The sequence below is a fragment of the Tachyglossus aculeatus genome, chromosome 3, assembly GCF_015852505.1.
Source record: "Tachyglossus aculeatus isolate mTacAcu1 chromosome 3, mTacAcu1.pri, whole genome shotgun sequence".
Lineage (NCBI taxonomy): Eukaryota > Metazoa > Chordata > Mammalia > Monotremata > Tachyglossidae > Tachyglossus > Tachyglossus aculeatus.
The window spans coordinates 81,744,192-81,769,294 of NC_052068.1; the positions used below are offsets into that span (position 1 = coordinate 81,744,192).

Genomic DNA, 25,103 nt, shown 5'->3' on the forward strand with positions numbered 1-25,103 from the left:
AGTCCAAAAGTCTGTTAGACTGACCCTGTCCTCAAGGAGCTGATGAGGAGACTGAGATGAATGATACAATTGATTGATTGATCATCATGCTGTGCCTCGACCTCTGCATTAGCTTCTTCATTGATCTCCCTGACTTCTGTCTCTCCCCACTCCACTCCTTATTTCATTCTGCTGCCTGGGTGATTTTTCTGAAAAAAAAATTCAGTCCAGGTGTCTCTTTTCATAAGGAACTTCCAGTTGTTGCCCATCCACCTCCGCATGAAGCAGAAACTCCTTCCCATTGACTTTTAAGCACTCCGTCAGCTCTCCGTCCTTCCGCACCTCACTGATTTCCTACTACAACCCAGCCTGCACACTTTCCTTCTCTAACACCAACCTACTATAACCATATCTCAATCTCATCTATCTAGCAGCCAACCCCTCGCCCACATCCTCCTTCCAGCCTGGAACCTCCTCCCCCACCACTCTCCCCACCTTAAAAAGCCTTATTCTACATATTTATTACTCTATTCGTATTTATTACTCTATTTATTTTACTTGTACATATCTATTCTATTTATTTTATTTTGTTAATATGTTTGGTTTTGTTCTCTGTCTCCCCCTTAGACTGTGAGCCCACTGTTGGGTAGGGACTGTCTCTATATGTTGCCAACTTGTACTTTCCAAGTGCTTAGTACAGTGCTCTGCACACAGTAAGCGCTCAATAAATGATTGATTGATTGATTGATCTCCAGGAGACTTTCCCAGACTATTTCATCTACTCTCTCTCTGTCTCTCTGTCTCTCTGTCTCTCTGTCTCTGTCTCTCTCTCTCTCTCTCTCTCTCTCCCCCTCTCTCTCCCTCTCTCCCTCTCCTGAGTGACCCTTGCACTTAGATTTGTCCCCTTTACTTAATATTCACCCCGCCCTCAACTCCATAGCACTTATGAACATATCCATAATTAATTTTAATGTTTATCTTCTCCTTTAGAGTATAAGCTCCCTGTGGGCATGGAATGTGTTTACCAACTCTATTGTTTCAATCAATGATGCTTATTGAGCACTCCCTGTGGGCAGAGCACTTGTACTAAGTGCTTGGGAGAGTACAATATAATAGAGTTGGTAGACGTGTTCCCTGCCCACAAGGAACGTACAGTCTAGAGGAGTTTGAACTTCCTAGTCTGGAGAAGTTTAATACAATGCCCTGCCCACAGGAAGTGTTCAGTAAATACCATTGATTGATTGCTCATCCATGAGTATAGGTAACCCTGTAGATTATAAACTTGTTGTGGGCAGGGAGCACATCTACCAACTCCATTATATTGTATTCTCCCAACCACATAGTACAGTGTTCTGCACACTTTAAGCTCTCAACAAATATGATTGATTGCCAATTTGTACTTCCCACTTGCTTAGTACAGTGCTCTGCACATAGTAAGCGCTCAATAAATATGATTGATGATGATGATGATGATGATTGATAAGAATACTAGATTGAAGTGGCCTTATCTTCAGTTCAGCCACTAAAGCATTACAGTGCCCAAGGTAATCAAAGCAGGAAGTTTTTCTCTTGATTCAAGACACCTTATGATACTTTTGTAAATGGTGACTGGTGACCCACCATATAATAATTACTAGAGAATAAAAGGCAATCTGACAATGTAGAGGTTGGAATGTGAAACGCCTTAGGCCCTCCATCTTGCTAAAGCATTTGCCTCCCACGTGAAATTTAAAAATGAACATTAATGAATAACGATGTTATATAAAGTTGCATATGAATAGCTAAAATGCAAATTTTTGCAGCTTTCATTGTTTTTCTAAATTGGCTTAAGCATAAGCCAATCTTTTCTTCATCTATATAGGAATATTTGAATTCTCTATTTGCTTTCAAGGCAGTTAATCAAGATTTTTGGATTGTCCTTATAAAGGCATTGAATTTGATGTGTTCATCTTTCATCCAGTTGGTTATACACCCCATGGTGATTCTGACTACTCACTATTTTAAACTGAAGGTCGAGGTCAATCTGGTTTTTTTAATTGAAATCCCTCCGCCTTTGAATTCAGTGGCTTATAATACCAAATGTTCTCAATTAATTTTTAAGAAATACAAAATGCCTCCCATAAGCAAAGTTGAGAAATGTGCACAGTGGTTGCCATTTTAGCTTTTGGGCACTTATGGCTATAAGTAAATGCATAAAATTAAAATGCATATGTTTTTTGCTTAGAAGCTATTTGACTACATAAAAGATTTAAGAATTTTGTTATATCTATAAAATGTCACCTAAGCATTTGACACTTCCCCCCTCCCACCCCGTTCACTTATGTATATACCATCTTTATACTCCATTGCATCCTCCTATATATAATTTGTTTTATTGTCTGTCTCCCCACTGGATTATAAACTCCTGGAGGGCAGGGATCATATCAACTAAATCTGTTGTACTCTCCCAAGCTTCTAGTACATCTCCACATGGTGATCTTCACACAGAAAGGACTCCATGATTGCTACTGACGGATTGAAAAAAAGACAAAGATACACTAAACTGTATTTTCTGATAAATTTTAAGTCCAAGGAGTAGTGTTTTGTTAAGGCATGATAGTCTTTAGCCAGCAGGATTAATACTTTGTAACACATAGATTAGGTCTACTTGACCAAATAAAATTAAAGTTTCAGTTATTAGCCATTCATTTTGTGCAGTTGGACAATCATCTTGCAACATTAATTTCCCAAGCTGTTTGGGGATGTTGATTGATCAAACTGAATCTCTACATTGCCCAAATATATAAGATTACTAGCATATCATGTTCCTTGATACTGGAAAGTCCCAGATGTGTTCTATGCAAATTCTAATATGTATTTTGTATTCTCATATGTTTCACTGTGTAACAATTCAGAACACTTCTTAGAAAAGCCTTTTCTTAAAATTTGAACCCATATGCTATTTTTGATTTTCTCAAAAGTGAAGAGGAAAAATAACTTGCACCCTATAGGAGGACATTGACCAATAGTGCTTTAGAGTATGTCTATTAAAAGGTAGTGTTTACATTTATAAAAGTGGTGCTAATTTTCATTGTATGTCAGTAGGTCTTGTTTTTTTTTATTTTTTATTTTTAAAAGAATTGCCATGATAAATATTTCAAGAAAATAATAATTAGAAAATGCTTACTGAATAGCATACTAAAGGTACTTTCGTACTAAAACCAACATAAACTGTCTGAGACAGTTTACTCAGTAGGAAAAATAGGAAAAAAAAATGCCTGTTCACTTACACAGGAAGAGGTTTGCCATTCATTAGCCACCCTTCTAATTCATTACCAATTTCCGACCTTCGTACAAATAAACATTGACCTCTCTTTGTTATATACCAGATGGATAAAGAACACCAGAAAGGTTTGAAGAGGTGCTCTAATGATATATTCATTAAAAAATTCAAATTGTATAACAGGTGGATGCATAAGTCTGTGTAGCCCTTGGGCAGAGTTAATTTACATACCAACATGCACGAGTTTTACTTGACTCTGCTATACGTTGAGTAGTAGTTTCCATAGCAACATTTGTATCATATTACACTTCTTAAATATGGTGTGGTGTGTTTTTTCTTTAAAAGGAAACACACTTAATACATCTGAACATTTGCATTTTTGGTTCTGTATCTTCCCGAAACTGATGTCAAATAGTAAAACAAGGGGACTGGCAGTAAATTGCATAGAATCAGAATCAATGGATTCTGATTATGGTAAATAAATTACTGTTTCAAGCCAAAGGCTACAAATAATAGTAATAATAATCATTTAATAATCATTTAATAATCATTTTTTAAATGATATAGTAATGCCAAAGTAAATGTGTTTTTATGTAGAACTTCACTACTGTTGTATTCAGTATTTCTACAATGCTCCTGAAACTTTATACACCCCATAGATTCCCTCTCTCTTTCCCTTTCATGCCCTCCTAAAAGATCATTTTTTTTTTTGTTTTTATAATACCCCTCCAGCCCAGGTGGGTTTACGTAGGTAGTATGGTCACTGATCTGCGGAACCAGTGAAGACACCAACAGTTCCCATGGCAGGAGGCAGTGGTAGTCAACAGCCGTGTTTAAGGGAGACGTGGATGGAGCAGAATGGGCTCCTGAGGGGAGGAATGCACAAGCTCAGTTTGCTGGTATCCACCCCAACACATAGTACAATGCCTAGCACATAATAAACATTTAACAAATACCATAATTATTATTATTACTATTCTTTTTCTTCTCTGTGGTGCACTCTAACCTGCCGCTGGTCACTGGGTACCAGGAGAGAAGGGAAGGTGATCCACACCATCCGTAATCAACATAGAAAAATAAGTCAACACTAAATCCTGTGTCAGGTTAACTTTATTCCTGTCATACCCTAAATCAAATGGAAAGCCGTACGAATCTTCCCTGTTGAAGCCTAATCGCAAACCCTGTGAGACAACGGTAGTGATAGTAATAAGAGTATTGTAAGTGTTTACTTGTGCAGAGTACTGTCCTAAGGGATGGGGTTGATGACAGAGGAGCCCAGCGTGTGGCTTTGGGAAGATCCAGTGACCAAGCAGCAATTTGAAAATCACAACAGATGCTGCAGGTGCTCACTGCAATCATTCCATGCAGTGTTATTCATTCATTCAGTCATTTATTGAGTGTGCAGAGCGCTGTACTAAGGGCTTGGGAAAGTACAACAATAAAGAGTATTATCTGGCGATATGTCCTTTCAGTCTCACCTGTTGACATGAAGAGGATCACACCATGAAATATGAAGAGCAGCATGTATACATCAGGTCCTGTGTGAAGGCAAACACATTCTTAAAAGCATTTCAACTGCTTGTATTTTGACGCATTTATTGTATTTCTTTAGAAAAGTTATTTCTAAGGAAGCATATGCGGTATTATTAAAAGCAATTCATTTCATTTAAGATATGGTGTTTGAGTCCCTCAAGGACACTATAATAACCACAAAATAATAATTTTATCTATTTAATTATGATGGTTTCTGAGAGAGCAGTCCTTGAAGTTATGAACCAGTTTTATAAATACATAGGCGGTGGTAAATGAATTGGAGTCACGATGATTTTGTTAATTCACAGCAAAACCTGTGCTTCAGGGGAATACTTCAGTGCTTCATTTTCTTGAGAATAGTATTGGGGTTTAACTTTCCTGAGTTCCAACCCAGCTTTCGATCATAAGTGTGTGCGTATGCATATGTGTGTGTTCAATGTATTTGTGTAGTCTGGCTCTCCATTTTGTGCATATGTATGTGCATATATGGATATGTGTGTGTATATATATGCATATATACACACATATACATATGTGTGTACATACGTAAACCACACAGTCTGGCTTTCCTGTATTTGTGATATATTAGGGTGTATATCTAGTTATATATGTGCCAACAAGCCAAATTACCTAAGAATCAATTGGTTTTTTTTTTCAGTTGTACAACATTCTGGAAGCCATTTAAAAACTGTTCTAAAAATGCAATAGAAGCATGTCAAAACAGGTAGCGTAACTATAATAGATCAGAAAAATCTGGCAGTTGGTCCCAGTTTTTTCTGGTTAGCCTCATTGCCCCGGCATCCCACAGGGTCACAGCCAGAAAGTATGGTGTTGGATGATGGTTATGCCCTTGCTACCAGCTGGTCCCCAGATATTTAGGTAAGGGTTTGTTTGGACCACAGTCCAAAAAGTCTGAAACAAAAAATGGTTGCAGTTTTCTTTTTTTTTTAATTTCATTACTATAAAAATACAACTGTGTGATGGAGGTAGTACTAACGGCATCAAAATTCTTCACCTCCTATCCCTGTTCAGAAATGGCCCATGGTGGCAAAATTGCTAAATTCAGCAGTATCTATCCAGTGAACATTCGCATGACTTCACAATGGTTGCTGAGAACATTGTTTCTGAAATTCCTCAGCTTCATTAGAAATACTCAAATATATTTAAAATCTGCCTGGCAAATATTTTAACAATACTTATTTTCTAGTTGATACATTTGAAACATTCACGCATATGTATTTATTTTTGTTCTATGGTTCAGAACTTTATTTCCTTGTTAATGTTCAGGCTTCCAAAATACCTACCTTTATCAAGTCATTTCACCATACAAAGCCACTATATACATCACTTAGGCTTGTGCTGAAAGAATGGAATTGCAGCTCTGAGGGTACCAGAATACCCAAACATGAATTAAACTCACAAGCATTTGGCAATAGTTCAGAAAAGGAGCTTAATCTGGTTTCATCTAAGATTGCTTTCCTCTGTTCTACAACATCCCCCATGATGCAGTATCTGATATCTGATCACAACGTAATGAGAATGACTCAAAAACAGAGAATACTCAGAGAAGCTTAGCGTTTTTTCTTTATCTCCTCACAATGATTTTTCCTAATTTTCTTTTGTTCCCATCTAAATCTAAATTTCCCATACAGTCAAGGTCATTCACTATAAACCAAGTGCAGTGTATTCCTAAGGAACAGTACTCCTGCTACTATAGTCTTACTTATATCCATAAGTGAGGGTAAATAAAACTAGTTTTAGAAATATATTATTTACCTGATGCATTTAAGAAACTTGATTGAAATGAAATGAGTTCTGGGGCACATGATTTCAGGCTTGCAAGAAAAAGTTCATAGTTCAGGGTCTGAAGCAGTGCTATTTTCTATTGCAATTCCTTTATTAATTTAATTGAAGATTTAAGTTGTTTTTCTGTATCCCAAGTTTAATTTATGGTTTCAGTTTTGGTGTCGGATACTTGTCAGAGGTGAGAGATGTTACAGGAGAGGTTTTTTTTTTCCTTTTTCATTATAAAATAAAAAGATTTGGGATTAGGAGTGCAGTGTCAGAAGCATAGTCAGACAAATATCCTAAACAACAAACCAAAAAAAAAAAAAAAATCCGCACTGACAAAGAACACAGCAGGATGCCCGAATCTGGCACATGGGCTGCTATACTGAAATTGGCGCATTACTGTTGAAGGAAAACATTAAACCAGGGTGAAAAATTCAACACTTTCCATTATTACTTGGGTTTTTAATAATTGAACTGGACTGCCATGATAGAAAATACAAGACTCATTGCAAACAATTGAAAAAATAAGACTATACCTTTAAGATTTTTCAGGTTACTGCTGGAAAATGCAACATCGCGTTTCCAGTATTTCCTGGCTGAATTTGGCAGCATATTGATGGGACTCAAACCAACCACAAAACATGAGCTAGCACTATGTGAAATGCTGAAATCCACCATTATAATCCTATTTTTAGGCAAGGATTCATTACCATTTGCATGAGGGGAGGTGTCACATCAGCACTTAACTTTCTTACTGATTTAAGAATGGATATGGTTCTGTGAGCATTTTTATTCACTAATACAGTGGATATATAATATATCATTCACTTTTTTATGTCTAATTTGGATGTTTAGTAAACCTTTATATTCTGCTAGAAATGGGGCCTTTTACTTAGGAGTGTTTTTTATCTTTCTTATAGACAGTCAAAAATCTCTCTCTCTCTCTCTCTCTCTCTATATATATATATATATATGTTTCCTCATTTTTCCAGAGAGTGCTTTAAAAAGTCTCCTTTAGTGTAAGAAAATGATTGTTTTTGTTGCCTTAGAAGAATGACTCTGTTGTCCCAGGTTAAAACAAAGGCTTTAAAAACAGAGAAGAAATTAGAATATGCTGCGTGCCAAGGCCAGTGAACTTTAATAAGAGCCACTAATGATCTTTAAGTAAGGTCTACTACATGTTTATATGTTGCAGAAGTCTATGGAACATGTGGCTGCACATGCAAAAAGTACAAATGTTTTCATTTACCACTGGTGAAAAAGAACCTTCTGACTTAAAGAAACAACTCCTCATCGAGCTAGGCTGACATTAAAAATCAAGGACTCAAATTTTGGCATGCTCTAAGACTTAAGTAGAGTGTAATAGTTTATGCTGTTTACTTGTGTTTAGTTGTGTCAGCAATTAAAATATCCTACGTCTTGGTAAAAATTGGTTCAAAATGAAGCCAGTCAGCTAAAAAAATCATAACTAGGGGCAACGGGATTTAACTAATAATCATGCTCGTCAGAAGCCATTATATTCCTACTGAGACTGGTAACAGGGACGACTTCCAGTGAATTTGCTGAGTTCTTTCTCGAAGTATTTTGTTTGATAATTTGGCCTGCCGTTTTGGATTTTTTCCGTGAAAAATCTATTGAAAGAGTAGATAAGAGTCTTTAAATTCAGAGCGTAATTGTATTAATAAAGTCATTTTCAAGCTCCACTTTAAAAAGAGACAAACACTTGTGTGGGCTGTAACACACTGCGAGGCAAGTTGTGATTTAAATCTTTCAGCCAGCCAGATGGATGAAAAAATTCAAGCAAAGAGCCAGCAGCCCTAACTTGTATGTCAAAAAGTATATGGTTTCTAAATACGTACTCCTCATTTAGATCTGAGGCTGAAAGATTATTTAAATGACCCTATGAAAAAGTATGTTGAATGCACCAAAATGATGTTTCGCCTTCACGGAAAACTTTATAATGATCTTCCGTGTATTGATGTGCCATCATTCTGCATTTTAAAAGCCTTATAAGAAAGAGGAGAGGGGAGAGTGCAGATGCCAGGTGTGTATTAGCTATGTCCTAAAAAGGTAAATATCCGCAATGAGTTTGACTCCAGAATGGTCAGAACTTTTAACGAGCTTTCCATCTTTGTGGCCACCACAAAGATAAGTTTTATTCTATCATCAGAAAGAATATTAAACTATATTCACTGGACAGTTTCCGCAAAGGCTGATACATTATTTATGTACCAGAAAGCCTACCAAAGAGTATTAACCGATGGCATGGAAGCTTGTTTTTTACATCATTTTTGTCAGTAGGTGATGGAAAAAGGGAGGTTTTAATTTCTGATTTTCCAGCTTATGGGTCATATTTGACCAACTGCTTTCACTGGAAGACATGCCACTTTGTTGAGCTATTTAAGGAATCAAAAAGACTGTCTTAATTTAAAACAAGGACCCTTTGTTTTAGTTGGTGACTGCCTTGTGAAATTTTTCAGTTCTCAGCGGGTTAACCAGGGAACAGGGGCAGAGTCATAATTGGCCTATTTAGAGTATTTTGCATGTGAATAGTGTGTTAGTGAAGCATTACTAAGTCTGTTGTGAGTGACATGGTGATTAGAATTTAGATTAGGGAAAACACATTCTGTACTTTATCAAGTACAGTAATTAGTTCAGTCAGTAAAAGTTGATTACAAGTAACGATAAAGTTAGATTTTTGGTACTTAATTTTAAAATTTCTTTATTAAATAGTAAATGTTCTTAATATAAACGGTAGTATCTACACCTGTTTTATTGCGTATCAGAATAATTAAAAGAACAATGTGTTCAATGCAGAATATAATCAGGGGATTTTTATGTAATGGGTAAGTTTCGATGTAGTTTATAGAAAATATGAAATCTGATGTTATCTAGCCTTTTAAGGATTGATATTTTGTTGCTATCATCAGCTAAACGGTACTTAAAACAGTCATGTATAACTAGGTGAATTTTTGTATTTGTGGGTGTTTGTCATTTAGACTATATGCTCATCAACAGGACAATCCACAGTCCTTTGATTTGGCTGTTATTAAACAGGCTAAATTTTGTGACTTTTTAAAAAATTTACAAGGCAATCATTTGGAGGATTTATTTTCCTATTTTTATAACATGTGAAATCTTGTCTTTCATACTTGTATTTTTTTTATTCACAGAAAATATTTTTATAGGCAGATAGAAACTTCTCAGTTCAATAGACATACTTTAATACACCCTAAACTATTATCTGAAATTTTATGCAAATTGATTTTGATTTCTGTGAGTCATCAGTCTTCACAGTTACTGTCTTCCTTTTCTAACCAAAGAAACATTTTTTTATGTTTATGCCAAATTCTAATAATAATGTTTGTCACCCTGAGATAGATCAGACTTTTAATTTTAAATAAATTATCTTATACCACCTGTCAAGAGAAAAGCTCCAATATTCCAAGTGTTACGTTGACTGCTTCAGAATTATATTTCTTCATGTTTGAGTTTAGCAGCAACCATTTCACTGCATCGATTTTTAGTCTTGACAATTGGGGTCCTGGAAGACTATGAAAAACCTAACCATCTGTGTCCTTTTTTTTCCCTGTTTTTCGAACTTTTAGCAAAGTCTCCTTGGAGGTGACATGGATATGGGCAATCCAGGAGCGCTCTCACCAACCAAACCTGGTTCCCAGTACTATCAGTATTCTAGCAATAACCCCCGAAGGAGGCCTCTTCACAGTAGCTCTATGGGTGAGTTCCTTGTATGTTTGAATGTCTGAGAGAGAGAGAGAGAGAGAGAGAGAGTGTGTGTGTGTGTGTGTGTGTGTTGCAGAGAGGGAGATAAATAAAAAAAGAGATTTTAATTACTTAACTTTTGCTAAAATCTTAAGATTTCTATAACATCAAAAGTAAGCCGATCGGGATTCCGCAGTTAGATGCCAGGGAAATTTCTCTTCCAATATTAGTTTATTTCTTGTCTTCTTTTGACTGAGCACACAAGAACCCTATAAAGTCCAAGGAGAAACAAATTAATACTCCATCAAAAACGTTAGTGAATTGAAGCCCTATTTCTATAAAAAAAAAAAGGCTTCACCTCCAAGTAGTTTGAGGGGATGGAGTCGATAATTTTCTTTTTAACCAAAATAATAAAAAACTGCTTTCAGTGATAGCATTTAACGAAGCACATTTTAACGTATTTCTGTGAGGAAATGTATCTATGTTGGAAAGACTCACAAAGTCACTTATCTTCTTTCAGAGGTACAGACAAAGAAAGTTCGAAAAGTTCCTCCGGGTTTACCATCTTCAGTAAGTAGTGCTGGTTTCTCTGTTGGTATTACCACTTTTGTTGTCCTTTTTTTGTGTTTTGACCAGGGGAAGTAAAAGTAAATTGGATTTCATTTAACCAGAAGAGTATTTGTTTATATAGAGAGTAGGTAAGGTAGGGATAAATCTTGCCACTTGACAATACTTGGAAATAATTAATTGTTCACTGTGGAAAACTAGGTGGTCATGTTCATTTTCAGCAGTGGAAAAATTCTCAAGAGAGCTTTGAATAGGTGCTTGGAGTTTGAAGACTCTTACCTGTACCTGGCTTGGGAAAGAATGGCATTAGTTTCATGTGTTGGTTAAATTCTTTGTCCGTATTATGATGATTTATGGATTTGCATTTTAAAGGAGATTTGTAAAGAGGATTTAGAAGAAATTTACATTGGTCTCAGCCCAGAATACAGGGAGAACATCTCTGTTGTCTACTTAGGTAGCTGAATTATATCTAAAGGTAACTGGTTCAGTAGCTGTCTGTGTTTGTTAGACCAAGTGACATCAAGGGAATCCAGCTGTATAACCAAAAGTATTCTGGGTTATATTAATTAATAGGTGAAACTGGATGCAGTAGTTACCAAGACACTCTTTGTGCCCTCTCCCCAATTCATAAGAAATGATATTCTAAACTAAATTTGTATCACCTGAGCAATGGTGGCTATTGTGGCTATAACAGTTAGATATTTCTGTAAATGATTCTTTTAAAATCACACTCCGTAGATTTCTAAAGTTGTTTTCTGAATGTCTTTATGTAGACCTTTGTCTAATAATCATATTTTTTCTATTTTTCATTAAATGATCATTTTTCATATGAATATTCAGGATAAAGAGTATCTCTTTTGTTTCATTTCCCTGCTTAACTTCATAAACTCATTTTTGGTTGAATGGCAGACGAATACGAACTTTATTATTTAATTTTTATACCAGCGGAATTATTTATTTAGTAAATAAGTTAATATTAGATTAAACATAGCCCTTATGCCCCAGTTCACTTGCTTACAGTTTTTCTGTTTTCAAATTTATTAAAAAGAAATGCGCTGAAGTTTTTTCTCAATACTATCACGTGGACATGTTGGTTGTTTTTATTGTACTAATGAAGCAAATTGGACAAATGCTGTGGTCGAAAAAAACATAAGTGCAATGAAATTTTAATACTTTAAATGAAACAATCATAAACTCTTCAGACTCAGACCCAGAAAAGTTTACAAAAGTGTATTTGGATGTTTGTCATTGACCAATCTCACTGTAGTTCTTTCATTTCTCCAAGTACTTCTGTGCATAGTTGTGGTTTTTTTGCAAGTTAACAATAGGTTTAATTTAGATGAAGCTTTAGCTTTAATAGTTTTTATGACCATATTTAATATTTTCCTTACACCTATTTACAGTTTGAATATAATATAAGATGATTTGGATAATAGTAAATACAGTACTTTTGAATCTTTGGAAATGGTAGTGTAGCACCTTACTCAAAAAGCCACCGGACTGCTGTAAGGTACAACACATGAAGATGTAGTTTCCCATTTTCTTTCCCCTACTAAAAATTAACTATTAATTTTTTTGTGTGTGTATGTGTGTTTAAAATTATGCAAACTTCTTTCAACTACATATGTAATCCATTTTTGTGGTATAAAATCTATTTTGTACTTGCTTAATTGTCAGCCAACAATTTCCATAATTTGTCATAAGTTAAAAATGTTTCCCTGTAGACAGATGACTATTTTGGAATGGTTATAATGACAGTTTATCCTTGTCGCAAAATGGGTTTATTGTAGCTTTCCTATGGAAGTGCAGTACTAGTCAGAGAAAGTCTGAAGGTACTTTTAGTCTTCTTTATTTTTCAGTAATTAAAACTCAACTATGAATGTTTAGAAGGGTGGTTTCATTTTTTTCATGCTGCAAAAATTTTCCCAGGATACATGTTTCGTAGAAAATCCACTTCACTCCATTGAAACTTCTTTGTAAAACAAAATATTAGGACGGACATCTACAGAGCAGTCATGCATGTGTTGGGATTATTTTAAAATTATTTCTAAATGTAGGATATAATAGAGTTATTTTAAATCTGAACATCCCAGTCAGTGTTTAAATCTGCACATCCCAGTTGATGCTTGAAAGCGATTGTGAGCAATGCTATTTTTCTAACATTTCAAATAAAGTATGTCCGTATTAATTGCTCATTATCATCACTCTGTCAAGTGATTTTATTCGAGACGTGATTTCAGAGATAAAGAAGGTCAATCGAAAGTCCAGGTATTTCAAAAATGGTCAGAAAATATGTAACACACTGTTATGCTTGGGAATTTACATGAATGCTGACAGCTATTGGTTTATTTTTTTTAAGGTAATTGAATGCTTACCCTTTTTTCAGTTGCATAAATAATTGAATCTATCTGTAAAAACAAAACAAACATCTGTAAATTTTGTATCAAGATACACCAGTGTTAGTGTAGCTGTATTATAAACTGGATAAAGACATTCACATTTTTTCAACATATATATATGTTCAGTGATACATAGCAAAACTGTAGCGTGCTGCTATGCCAACAAACATACTTTTTTTGAGATGATTGCTGTTTTTTCCCCTTAAAACAAAACAAAGGAAATTTGAACTTTAAAATTCCACAATCCAACATTGTTCATTGTATAAGCAGACACAAAGTCAGGAAGTTTAGAGGTTGAACTCCATCCTTGTTTCACTCCCATTGTGCCAGGACTATCAGAATTAAGGAGAGTGAGGGAATTGTATTTTCCTTTAATCGGAAATGTTGAAATAGCCATGAAAGAAAGAAAACATAAACCCACTGCTCTTAAAGAATCCATGAATGTTGCATTTGTTTTTCATCCTGAGATCTCAGTGCGCCTCTAAAATTCAGAAGCAATGTTGCTAAAGTACGAGCACTGTGGTGCAGTCCTCATGGACACAAGAAGAATGGGGGTAATCAACATCTCTAATTCAGAAGCCATAATCAATCAATCATTTATTGAGCATTTACTGTGTGCAGAGCACTATATTAAGCACAGGAAGAGTACAGTAAACTGAGTTGGTAGACCTGTTCCCTGTCCACAATAAGCTTTACAGTCTAGAGGGCAAATGAACACAATCTTTGAGCTTGAAAGGATGTGTGAAATGTTTTAGAAAGATCATCTTCCATCACAAAGAGGCATTTCAAAAATCCCTATTTGTCCTCTTACCACTCTATTCAAGAATAACTCTTTTTCTCCTGCCTCCCCTATCTCCAAGATTCTAAACCAATTTTTAGTATTTCTTTAAACTGATCTAATTTTCTTGGTTATTACCATGTTAGCTTAGAACATGAAAGTATATCGAGGGCTTGTTTTCATAGCACCTTGTTTTTGCATCATCCTTCATCCTGAATATCTGAAAAAACATTGCCTTATTTTTAGAAGTTTAATATTTTCCTATTGCCACCTAAGTATTAGAAGATTCATTTAATCCAAGAATTCGATAAATATAAAAGATATATTTTTCAGATACTGCATTTGGGGGAAAAAGTACATGAAGTACAAGTTTCCCAAGGGTTGTTACTGAAACAAAATGCAATTTGATTGTCAGATTTTTTTAAAAAAGAGAAAAACAAAAGCTTCTTTAAAAATGGTAATAGCTACCCACTGCCCAAATGTTTGTCTTTAAAAAGTAATATTTCATTTTATTGTTCTCTGGGAGTCTTTCCTTGAGGGGGAAATAGTCATCAGAAATGATTTTCTGAAACTGTATCTCCATTTGTTAAAGCCCATTTATTTACTATGACTTCATTGCAATTGAAAATTTGCCACTACTCCAAATCAATTTTTTCCAGCTATATATGCCTATAGCTATACATCCAGGATATAGGTACTGTACTGGACAAATCAGTGTGGAATAATGTGAAATTTTATTATCAGCACTACATATCTCTTTTGATATTCTGGATTCCAAGCAAACACTGGTCTCATCGAAACCAAGTTCGGAAGCTGTGTGTCACTTTCACTTTCCTGCAGATTTTGGGGAGTTTTTTTTTAATCATTGCCCTGGTACATTTTAGAGGAGTCTATTTTATGAGATGTTTCGTTCTAGATTATTTTTAAAAATCCATTTTGAAAGACTGGATAAAGGTTTTGGCAGCCCGGATACAGAGTGGTCAGTGGCAGCTTTCGTCACAAGAAATCTAAAATCTGGACTGAATTTAAAATGCTAAAATTTGATTCGATCATTGCAGATGGCAACTTTGAGACTTTTGAGTCAGAAACTCTGAAATTTAAAGAAAAGGCTACTGAACGTGAGCCTTCTCTGATTGCTACAAGTTGAAGTTAAAAAATAATATAAATATTTCTCAGGGCTGCCTGAAATTTTCATATGACTACGTGCAACCCAGAAACATAATGATTATGTTTTTCATAGGTACTTACTATGTGTCGAGCACTAGTCTAAGCGAGGGGGTCGATACAATTTAATAAGGTTGAATGCAGTCCCTGTCCCAGATGGGGTTCCCAGTCTAAATAGGAGGGTGGACAAGTGGGATGTTCATGATATTTAGTGTGCTATATCTGTCTTATTTAGTGAATGAATCCTTTAATGCTGAAAGGTTTCAAATATGCCTGTAATATTGACAGCTAGACTATTTCACAAGCAGAGTTAAAAAAAAATCTTGGGAATTCTGTATAATAGAACCATCTTCATTAACACATTCAATTGTATTTATTGAATGCTTATTGTGGACAGAGCACTGTACTAGTGCTTGGAAAGTACAATTCGGCAACAGATAGAGACAATCCCTACCCAACCCCAAAGTATTCCACATGAGGTGATATTTATAGAATTTAGGAGTAAAAAAAGGAATATATAAGTAAAAGATCACTCTTGCAAAATTATATTAAGTATTGATTACCCTTTTAATTTTTCCATTTCTTGAAAAATGCAGTTTATTTGAACTGCTTCTAGGTTTTGTAATTCAAGGCTATTGTGTTTTCTAAGGCCACTTGAAGTTTCCTTGAGAGACATTACCACTACTGCCTCATTTAATGTATCTCTCCAGATTGTCTGGACTTTGCATATTTGGATTCTGGTGCCTATCAATCTGGATTTGCTGGGGATAGTTCATATTCCTTCTTGAAATCATTCCATTTCCACATTATGTTTGAAATAGTGGAAAACTATACTAAAACCAGAATATGCTCTAAAAGTGATCCCTGCTTTTGTTTTTCCTATAATGATGTAATTTGGGAAGTAATATAACTTAAATGAATTAAAATGAAACTTACATTAACAATTTATACAGAATGAACTGAAGTAAATTAAATGGACACAGAAGAGAGTATATTGTCAGGTATTAAATATGAGTAAATCCATATATATATATAAGAACATAAAGCGATATATTGAAATGTTTGAATTAGCATAACAGTCAACAATGAACTGAAAATATAATTTCCTGTTGTGTAAGTATTTAAACTTCTTTAATTTATGAAAATATTGGGTATTGTAAGGCTATAGGTTTAGCTGTTAGCTATAATCACAAATGGGCCTCATTTGTTTAAGTGCATGAAAATACCTTGTAATGAAACTATCTTAATAATTATTTCTATTTTTAAAATCTTATATCCGTACATAGCTTTACAAAATATAAATACGAGGCTATAGATAATGAAACTGCAAAATATAATTTTTCCTCATACACAGGTTGAAGAAGGAATATTTACTGTGTCTTACAGTATTCAGTAACAGAGTTATCTCTGTTAGTTTACATAGACATTTTAAAACAGAAGAATTTAAGTTAGAATTCCTTTTGTTGGAAGTTCATAGCTTGAACAGTCAAAATGATTTGCAGTCATTTTTCTCCCCTTAGCTCCCCTCTCTCTTTCTCTCTCCCTTTCTTTTCTGTAATCCCACATTGCAGAATTGTTTTCAGGTGTGGGTTTTTTTGTTGTTATTTTTTTTTCTATTCTGGCACAGAGTTCCTTAGTGAAGATATTCCTTTCTCTTGTTGCTGCCCAACTCCAACACAGACCATTCTGGCACTTTTAAAAATCTCTTGAAAACAATTCTGTGGAATCTACTCGTCTTGTAGGATCCCGAGATACGTAGCAATTAGTCCTTTTTGTCACTGTTCAAGCGTGATTGGAGGAGAATGTAGTTTGAAGTTAAGGAAACTTTCTTTTCTTAAAGTACGTCTTCATGTTTTTCACCTAATTGTCTTACGTATCTAAGCAGTGGAGGGTTGCAGCCGGAGTTCCTGGCTGCTCCGTATTCCCACCTGCACTTCAGTGCCAGCCTGTCTGGACTCTGTGGATGGTTTTGACAGCTTGAAATGCTGTCAACCAGTCAGGCCTACTGATGGCAGGGTTCCTGGAGTGACTCTGGAGGTAGGACTACTGGTCTACAGCTCCCAAATCCCTCATCTTGTCTGTTCACTCTGGGAATTTGGTAAAACGGCAGTGGAAGAATGTCCATACTGAGCGTAGAATTGATCTCAGATCTTAGAAGGGACCTGGGGTGGATAAAAGGAAGCCCGAGGGATTTGGACATAGCTTTTCAAAGCAACTTATCTCTGGGAGTGCAAACTGATCTATGTCAGGGTTGCAAAGAATAACATAGAGGACACAAATTTGGTCCAAGATTGCACACCTTCATTACAGGAAGGTGGAAAATGGTATGGTTCTCTAAAAACCTCAGATAAACAGTACTATTAAGAAATAAAATGGGGTTATTATGCATTGGTAACTTTTAATTGTATGCTTTGGACCAGTGAACGAGATTATTAATATGAAATTCTGGTGTACTTTTTGCATAGTTCTTTTTCTTGATTCTGAGAAAACTTCTCCATTTTGGAGCTTTTCCTTTTCTTTGTGTCAAGTATTTCTGTAAGCCTTTTGTTTGAAATCAGTAAATCAGTGTTAATTGTGAAATCGTTGGCTAAATGAGATTTGGCTGCGATATTGAACTGCCATTGAAAGATCTCTCAAAGGCATTTAAAATGCTGTTTTATTTTTTAAGGCATTTAAAATGCTGTGAAGTTGCTTATAGACACCTGTTTGGGTTTGTTTTTAAATGAATTTCCTTGAATACTTCAACTCAGGAAAAAGTTTCATTTGAAAGGAATAGTAGGGTTTTGACTTCAACCTTAACCGTTGTTATTGGTTTTATTTTTTCTTTATACTTTCATAAAATGAAGGGCAGAATGTATACCGTTTTAAGTACTTAACTATTTAAGCTCAAAACAGCAGAAAGCTTCTGGTGTAGTTTATTTTTCCTGCAGTAATATAGGTATGTGGTTATTTGAGGATTTTATATATTACTTGATCATATACTCCCTCTTCAGAGAAATGAAGGTAGTGCAGATAAAGTGTTTCTTTGGACTTTACAGAGTTTGGTCAGCAAATGCAAATACTTTTTAAGTGCTTTTGAGAAGTGTAAATATGAACTTGAGCGCATTCAGACTTATTTCAAATATTATTTTCAGCCCCCACTGTTTTTGTCTAAGTGAGCCAGTATAAGAGTTCTTGTTCTAATGTTACAGAATTAAATAAAGCAACTATAATATGCTGATAATGTTTGAGGTGTAAGATTTCACTTCTAAGGAAAAATGGTTTTCAATTTGAGTGTACTTCATTAAGCCCTATTTCATTACTTATTAGAATCTAGGTATGGAAAATTAATAGAGTATTGTAAGACAGAGTCTGTTGCTTCAGTGTAGCAATTTATATTTCTGACTGTAGCATTGAAGGACATTTTTTATGATGCAATTGACTTGACTATAAGAAACACCTGCCTTTTTGTCCATATTGTTAAAGGAAGACTAAAAGAAATTACCCATGTAGTCTTCATTTTTTCTATAATGCACTGAATAAAAGATTAAAACAGGTAGGGTAGCTAAGAAAAGGAAGGAACACTTCATTCTTTCTTGGGATTTTTACTTCATAGCAACTTTATTTCTTAACTCCCTGTAAATATGCTTTCTGGAGTATATTTATAATACTATCAATTTGGCTTTCATTGTACCGATTGGCATCGCATGTCATATCATTAGCTGCTCTGAGGAGACGGTTAGAGAATAGGAGGTTGATTCCTGATTTTAATGTTTTTCGTTCCCTGTTTGGGGGATTTGAAGGTTTCAATGGCATTGAGCTGTGTTAACAGAGGGTTCGATTTGCTATTTACTGGACTTGGCCAGGTGGACTTGAAATTGAAGGGCCAAATAATCACATCACAAGTGAAGGGCAAAATAATCAGTATAGTAAGGTTAAAAACTATCTTTAGCTGTGAAGACCTTTATTACATATGTCTTTGAGGCATTTGAGATATTTCTGTTGTAGTTAAACAGATGTAAAGTTTTCTTGAGATAGCAAGAATCCTAGTCTTTTTCCCCCATTTATTGAAATGAAGAGTGTAACAAAACACATCTGATCAACTTATGCTTGATACATATAGAAAGAGATGGATATTTGTGTCTACAAATAAAGATGTGTATTTTTGTCAACTGCTTAGATAACTGTTAAAAATGCTAGGGACAACACAATGTACCTAAGTTGTTCTACTAATGATTGAGGCTATAATTCATTGCGTGCCTGCATCATCAGTGAAATTTACTTGGCCAAAAATGTGTTAGTCCAATGTACAGTATTTTTATGTGATTTTACTTTGAGGGGAATAAAAATCACCTTTCACTTGGAATTCATTGTTTAATCGCTGGAGAAAAATAGAAAGAGAAACACTTACTTAAGCATATTTACTGTGGACAAATGCAGGCAAAATCCCAACATTCAAGACCCCATATGTACTTTTTTTAAAAAATAAACAAATAATTCAGTGTACTTTTCTTTCTAATTTAATAAGACAAGGCCAACATCTCAGCACATGTGACAAGCCATATGAAGCAAGCCCAGAAGCACTCGTGAAGGCAGGGAAGCCCTTTTAAGAAAGAAGTTTCCAAACTTGCAGATGTAAACCAAATCCACAACAATTAAGCATACGTATACACACACATGTTCACCCTTACCTCATCTTTAACATCGAACTATTTTAAAAATGTTTCAACATGCCTTATGCGAATCATGAGGTGCTCTCAATTTTTCTGTGTTTTATAATGTCTCTGATCTGCCATTATGATATCCATTAACCTAGACAGAACCCCTAGCATTTGCAGAACTCCAAAGCAAAAATAGTAAACATTCAGGCTGTCTTAATTAAGAAACTATGGATTGTTTTTCTGTACTGGTCTCACTTAAATATCATCCTGATGTTAAGTATCTATCATATGGCAACATGTTACATTATCCTGATCAATATTACTACCATGCTCAGTATTATTTTTTGCTTGTGGGATCCTTCTCCTTTGAGGTGGTTTAAAAGCCTATGTACTATATCCAGCATATAAGAGATCATCTGTCTGCGGTATTATTAAGTGATATGAATCATTTTCACTTTATTCCTTTGATCAGGTGGGTGTAAATTCATTTATTTAAAAAAAATGGAGAGAGTAGGATACCAAAAGGTCAAATGCCATGTCTGTGTTTATTCAGGCAGTGTTTCTCTCTTGAGATTAGGACATAGGGTAAAAAGTCATGATAAACTCCACTCTCTGCAATTCATAAAAACAGATATCTGTAGTCAGAAGATATTCTCTTTGAGAGAAGGAATCTCCGTTGTACTTTTTCTGCCTCAAACATCCTGTGTTCCTTATCCATCATGAAAGATCAGCCGGACATCTAAAAAGTGGTTCAAATTATATTTTATGAACTTTAGGTAGGGAGATCATTCTTTTTCCAGTCAACCAATCAGTGGTATTTATTGAGCATTTACTGTGTGCAGAGCAGTGTACTAAACTAAGCACTTGGGATAGTAAAATACAATAGACTAGATAGACATGTTCCCTGCCTGTGAGCCCACTGTTGAGTTGGGAATGTCTCTATATGTTGCCAATTTGTACTTCCCAAGGCTTAGTACAGTGCTCTGCACATAGTAAGCGCTCAATAAATACGATTGATGATGATGATGATGATGACCACAAGTTTATAGTCTTGAGGAATTAATCATAGAATCATAGAAATAAGGCAGGCCTGCATGTCGCTGCAGAGTTCAGAATTCGTCCCAGTGCATTGACCTTGCCATCAGGGCTGACTGTAACTGTTGGGGAAATACAGTAAGGTTATTCCTTAATTAGACAGAAGTTGGTACTACTTAATATTGTAGAACAGTCCTTCTTTGGGCGGGCCTACTCTACATATGATATGCTGGAGTGGGTAATTTTAACGAGGTACCCGCATAGCTGTGTGCATTTATTATAAATCAAAAGCAGGGTAAAGATTTTTCAGAACTCCATTTAAATTCCAACGCAAATCAGGAATGTTTGTACAGATGTCTTTAGGGAAATTCAAAGAATGAATGGACTAGCCTTTGCTCTGGTGTCACTGCCTCCTCCTGTTGTAAATGCTGCTCCAAAACCCGCAGGCATGGAAGTGAATTTTCTTCTGTCTGCTACCGAGGAGTTGTGGTGTTTTTATTGTAAACCCTTAGCTAATTTTTGTGTTTCTCACCAGATTGCATATACATCATTGTTCAGTATGGTAAACATTAGCAACAACAATAATAATAATTTTGACTTCCATAGAGAGGAACCGCCTTTACCTGCCAGTACACAAAGTCGTGTTGTTCAGTGACTGTCTTCTTCACCAAGTTCCTTTGAGTGCTCCCTAGGCTAGTCATTTTGTTCACTGTGATGTGATCTTCATCAGAGAAAATTACGTTATAGAGTAGATTGGATTTAACCAGTGTTCATTCATAGTCATTGCCACCTCGTGGATTCCTGTGGATATTGGTTTCCTTCAAACTTCCATTTCATTTTGGCTCCCTTTATTGCAACCGCACTTTGGCAGTGGAGTGCTCATGTTCTTCACCAAAAAGATCCTCTAGTTTGTTCAGCAACACCTCATTTCTCCACTCACAGTTCATTTATGATTCTGATGCTAGTGGGTTTTTTTTTTTTTTCCAGGAAACACACATTTCACTTTTTGACCTGAGAGCATCTGTTAGAATTTTTTTTTAATACTACTTTGGCATTCTGAAAGTGTTAATGTCTTTCATATCTGTTTAATGCTATTTAGGGATATTTATGCTCACCTCTTGGTTACTCAGGGTAAAGTGTGTTGCAATTTTTTTAAAACAGACAGGAAAGCATTCATATGAGGAAACAGATTGCTTTAAACATGTGCTTCCTGTGACAGTAAAAAGAACAAATTAGATTTAACACTGGGTAATGAATGCATAAATGTGTACATTTAAGCTTTTAAAAGCTTTATAAAGCTTTATGTTCAGTTCTGGTCTAACCCAAAATGGAATCACCTGTTCAATTTAAGGATGTCCGAATCTCCAGTGGAACACCATCAGAAGATACCCCAGGTTAGAGTTGTCCCATGAATAGTTAACCAAAAACTCCAGGTGCATTTTAAGATTCCACAGCCATATATGATTCTTTATTTGAACCTTAGGGTAGGAAAGTTCCATATTTTGAGGCTCTGAAATCTCCTTCCTCGGTTCATTTGTAATAGTTTACAGAAAGAAAAATATTTGACATCTTTATTTGCTGCAATTTAAAAGAAGGAGTATTTTATTATTTCATAGGCTGTAATGGTGATTCCTGCCGTACTGCTGGAGAGTAAAGTGGAACATAAATGAATAAAATATTGCAGCATCAATTTATCATATTTCAGTCTCTCTTAAACACCAGGTGATTTCACTTTTTCTTTTTTCTTTAAGCCTGCTGCTCAGTCTTTGTTTCATGCTCACCGTCTTTCTGGCTGAAAACGGTTGGGCAGGATCCCTTTAGGATTGTTGCATAGTTTGAGGACATCTGACTCTCTTATATTACATACTGAGGTACTAATATCAAAACAGACTGCTTGTCATTGCACGGTAGGGCAGTGGTTTTTTTTGGCCAACGTGCATAAAATGAAATGGGCATGCTGTAGTCCGCTTGGCATCAGAATGAGATGGAAAGAAGCAGGGGATGAGAATCAGACAGAGAATGAATTAAGAGCCAATAGTTAACTTCCTTTTTGAGCGACACTTGGCCGTAAGAGAAGTGATGACTTGTTTTGTTTTGTTTGTTAATATGGGTGAAAGTTCAATGGCCTGGGAAGTAGCCCTGGATTCTGTATTGTACTTTGTCATACAGTTGACTGGAGCTTCATTTCTTGAGGACATTGCAGCTGCCTGTAACAACAAGGGAGGAGAGAGAGAAGGAGAGAGAGAGATAGAAAGAGGGGGAGGAGAGAGAGACAGAGAGAGAGATGCACACATGCTGCATGTGGATCTCTCTTGGTCGAGATGTTTGGGCTGATGTTTCATTCTGCTTTTACTAGACATCTTCACTGAGGTCTTTTCATTTGATCTACTTGAAGCACTGTATTTTTGTCCAGGTTTTGCTGAACACATTCACCTGAAATCCCAGCAAAACTTTAGTGAAATGTTGACCAAATAAGCTCTCAATGAGGAGCAATCCACAGCTAAAACATTGGAAATATTGAAAGTCTTTGCACATATTACCAGCCATGAAAGCCTGTGCCAACCCAGTGTGTATATTGAGTACATCAATACCTAGGGGCAGGCATGGCAGGGATGTATATATTTGTAGCAATCTGACTTATGATCATAAAGATGACCAAATGGAGGAATAAGCAATAAGTAACATTTTGATGGATTTTAAGAAGATGTAGGAGTTGAGTATCTCCTATCATTTTCAAATACTAACAAATAAAGGGGGGTTATTATAATTGATTTCAATTCTCTATTCTTTTTCTCAGCCCGACCCTGTCCCCAAAGACTGAAATCTCTGTTGAGATTGCTGGAAAAGGCAAAGCTAAATCAGCCAGCTTAATTTGGGGAGAAATTTTCTTTTTATTTGGTTGCGCTGTGTCTTTAAAGATGTACTGGGAAGAGTATTCAGGAGAGTTTCTTCACTCTCATAAGCTTTCCTCCAGTTTTATGTTTGCAAAGAGCAGTTCCCAAAGACAAATAGGGTGAAATGCCATCTTTAGTGGAGTGTATATTAGTGAACACCAAATGGTCTAGAAGTTACGACTGAAATTGTCAGCAAATCTAGTTGCTTTAGAATATTCATTTATTCAACACAAAGCAATCAAAATTGGTGCAAGACATCAGCAAGATGACCAACTTCTAATAAATTCAGAAAGCAGGCTAGAGGGGTTGGTGCTAGAATACCATTTGTTTGGTAATTAGGGTGCATCTCCTTAGAGTTCCAGAGAATTCTGATTAACCTTTCTGTTGCCACATTCTAAAATGAAATTAGCCCACCCTTTTATCGTTATCTAGTTTTTAAACCAATATTTTTGAACCTTCTTGGTGCAACAGGTTTGGAAACCACTAAAAGTGTGCTGTAGGTTTCCACAAAACTTCATTTTTCGTACATTTTAAATGTTCTGTTTGTGCAAAATTTCGAGAATCACCATAAGGGCTTCTTTGCATTTTTAATTTAGTAACTAACATATGAATAAATTTGCATATTAATTAGTTGCAGATTAAATCATGCATACATAATTGCCTCCTTACTGTGTTTAATGTTTGTCAAAATCTCCAGCCTGGTTTGATGGATGTCGTATGAAAGATTACAATTTGATGTACCCTTGGAAGTATTTACACCAATAATGCAGGATTCTTAATAGCAGAATTCTCTAGTTATATACAGTTACTAATAAACATGTAAGGTAGGTGCATGTCCCTTTGACTAAATTTTTTCTTTGCACCAAATCATTTAGTATTCATAATCATTAATGCAACTCCTAATTATACAGCATATGTCTACTAACCCTTTCATTGCTGATCTTCAGTTGGCAACAATTCATTTTTCATGAAGAAAACTTGAATTATTTGACAATATTCTGCAACATATTCACTCAAGATACAGGATTCCACTTCCTTCATGTTCCATCTCCACAGGCGTACTCCCCTTTATAATCTAACATAAGGTAATGAGTTATAGAGTTCCAAACTATAGGACCATTTTATATTTGAATACTGACAGATCATGAAAGAGCTAATGTGCATACACTTTATAGTTCATTATTTTTTCATCTTTCTTACATCTAAAAAGAACTAAGCCCATTTCAGGTTTCTATTTCAAAGATTCAAAAAATGAGTGGAGTATTTAAACTCTGTTAAGTCAATGATAAGGTGCTCGCAAAGGCAACAGAAGTTGACACTTGTATTTTTCACTGTTGT

The 25,103-nt window shown here is 35.4% G+C and overlaps 1 protein-coding gene across 8 annotated transcripts in view; it reads left to right on the forward strand.

Annotated features, from left to right (window-relative positions):
* Positions 1 to 25,103, forward strand: part of TCF4 (transcription factor 4) — a 435,364-nt gene that overhangs the window by 258,523 nt on the left and 151,738 nt on the right. For 7 of the 8 annotated variants that reach the window (XM_038743885.1, XM_038743886.1, XM_038743884.1 and 4 more), the window contains 2 exons: positions 10,174 to 10,303; positions 10,809 to 10,858. In XM_038743885.1, coding sequence (XP_038599813.1) covers positions 10,174 to 10,303; positions 10,809 to 10,858 — 180 coding nt within the window. Of the gene's footprint in view, positions 1 to 9,392; positions 9,412 to 10,173; positions 10,304 to 10,808; positions 10,859 to 25,103 lie in introns of those variants that run through there. The other variant, XM_038743892.1, reaches the window with a different exon arrangement.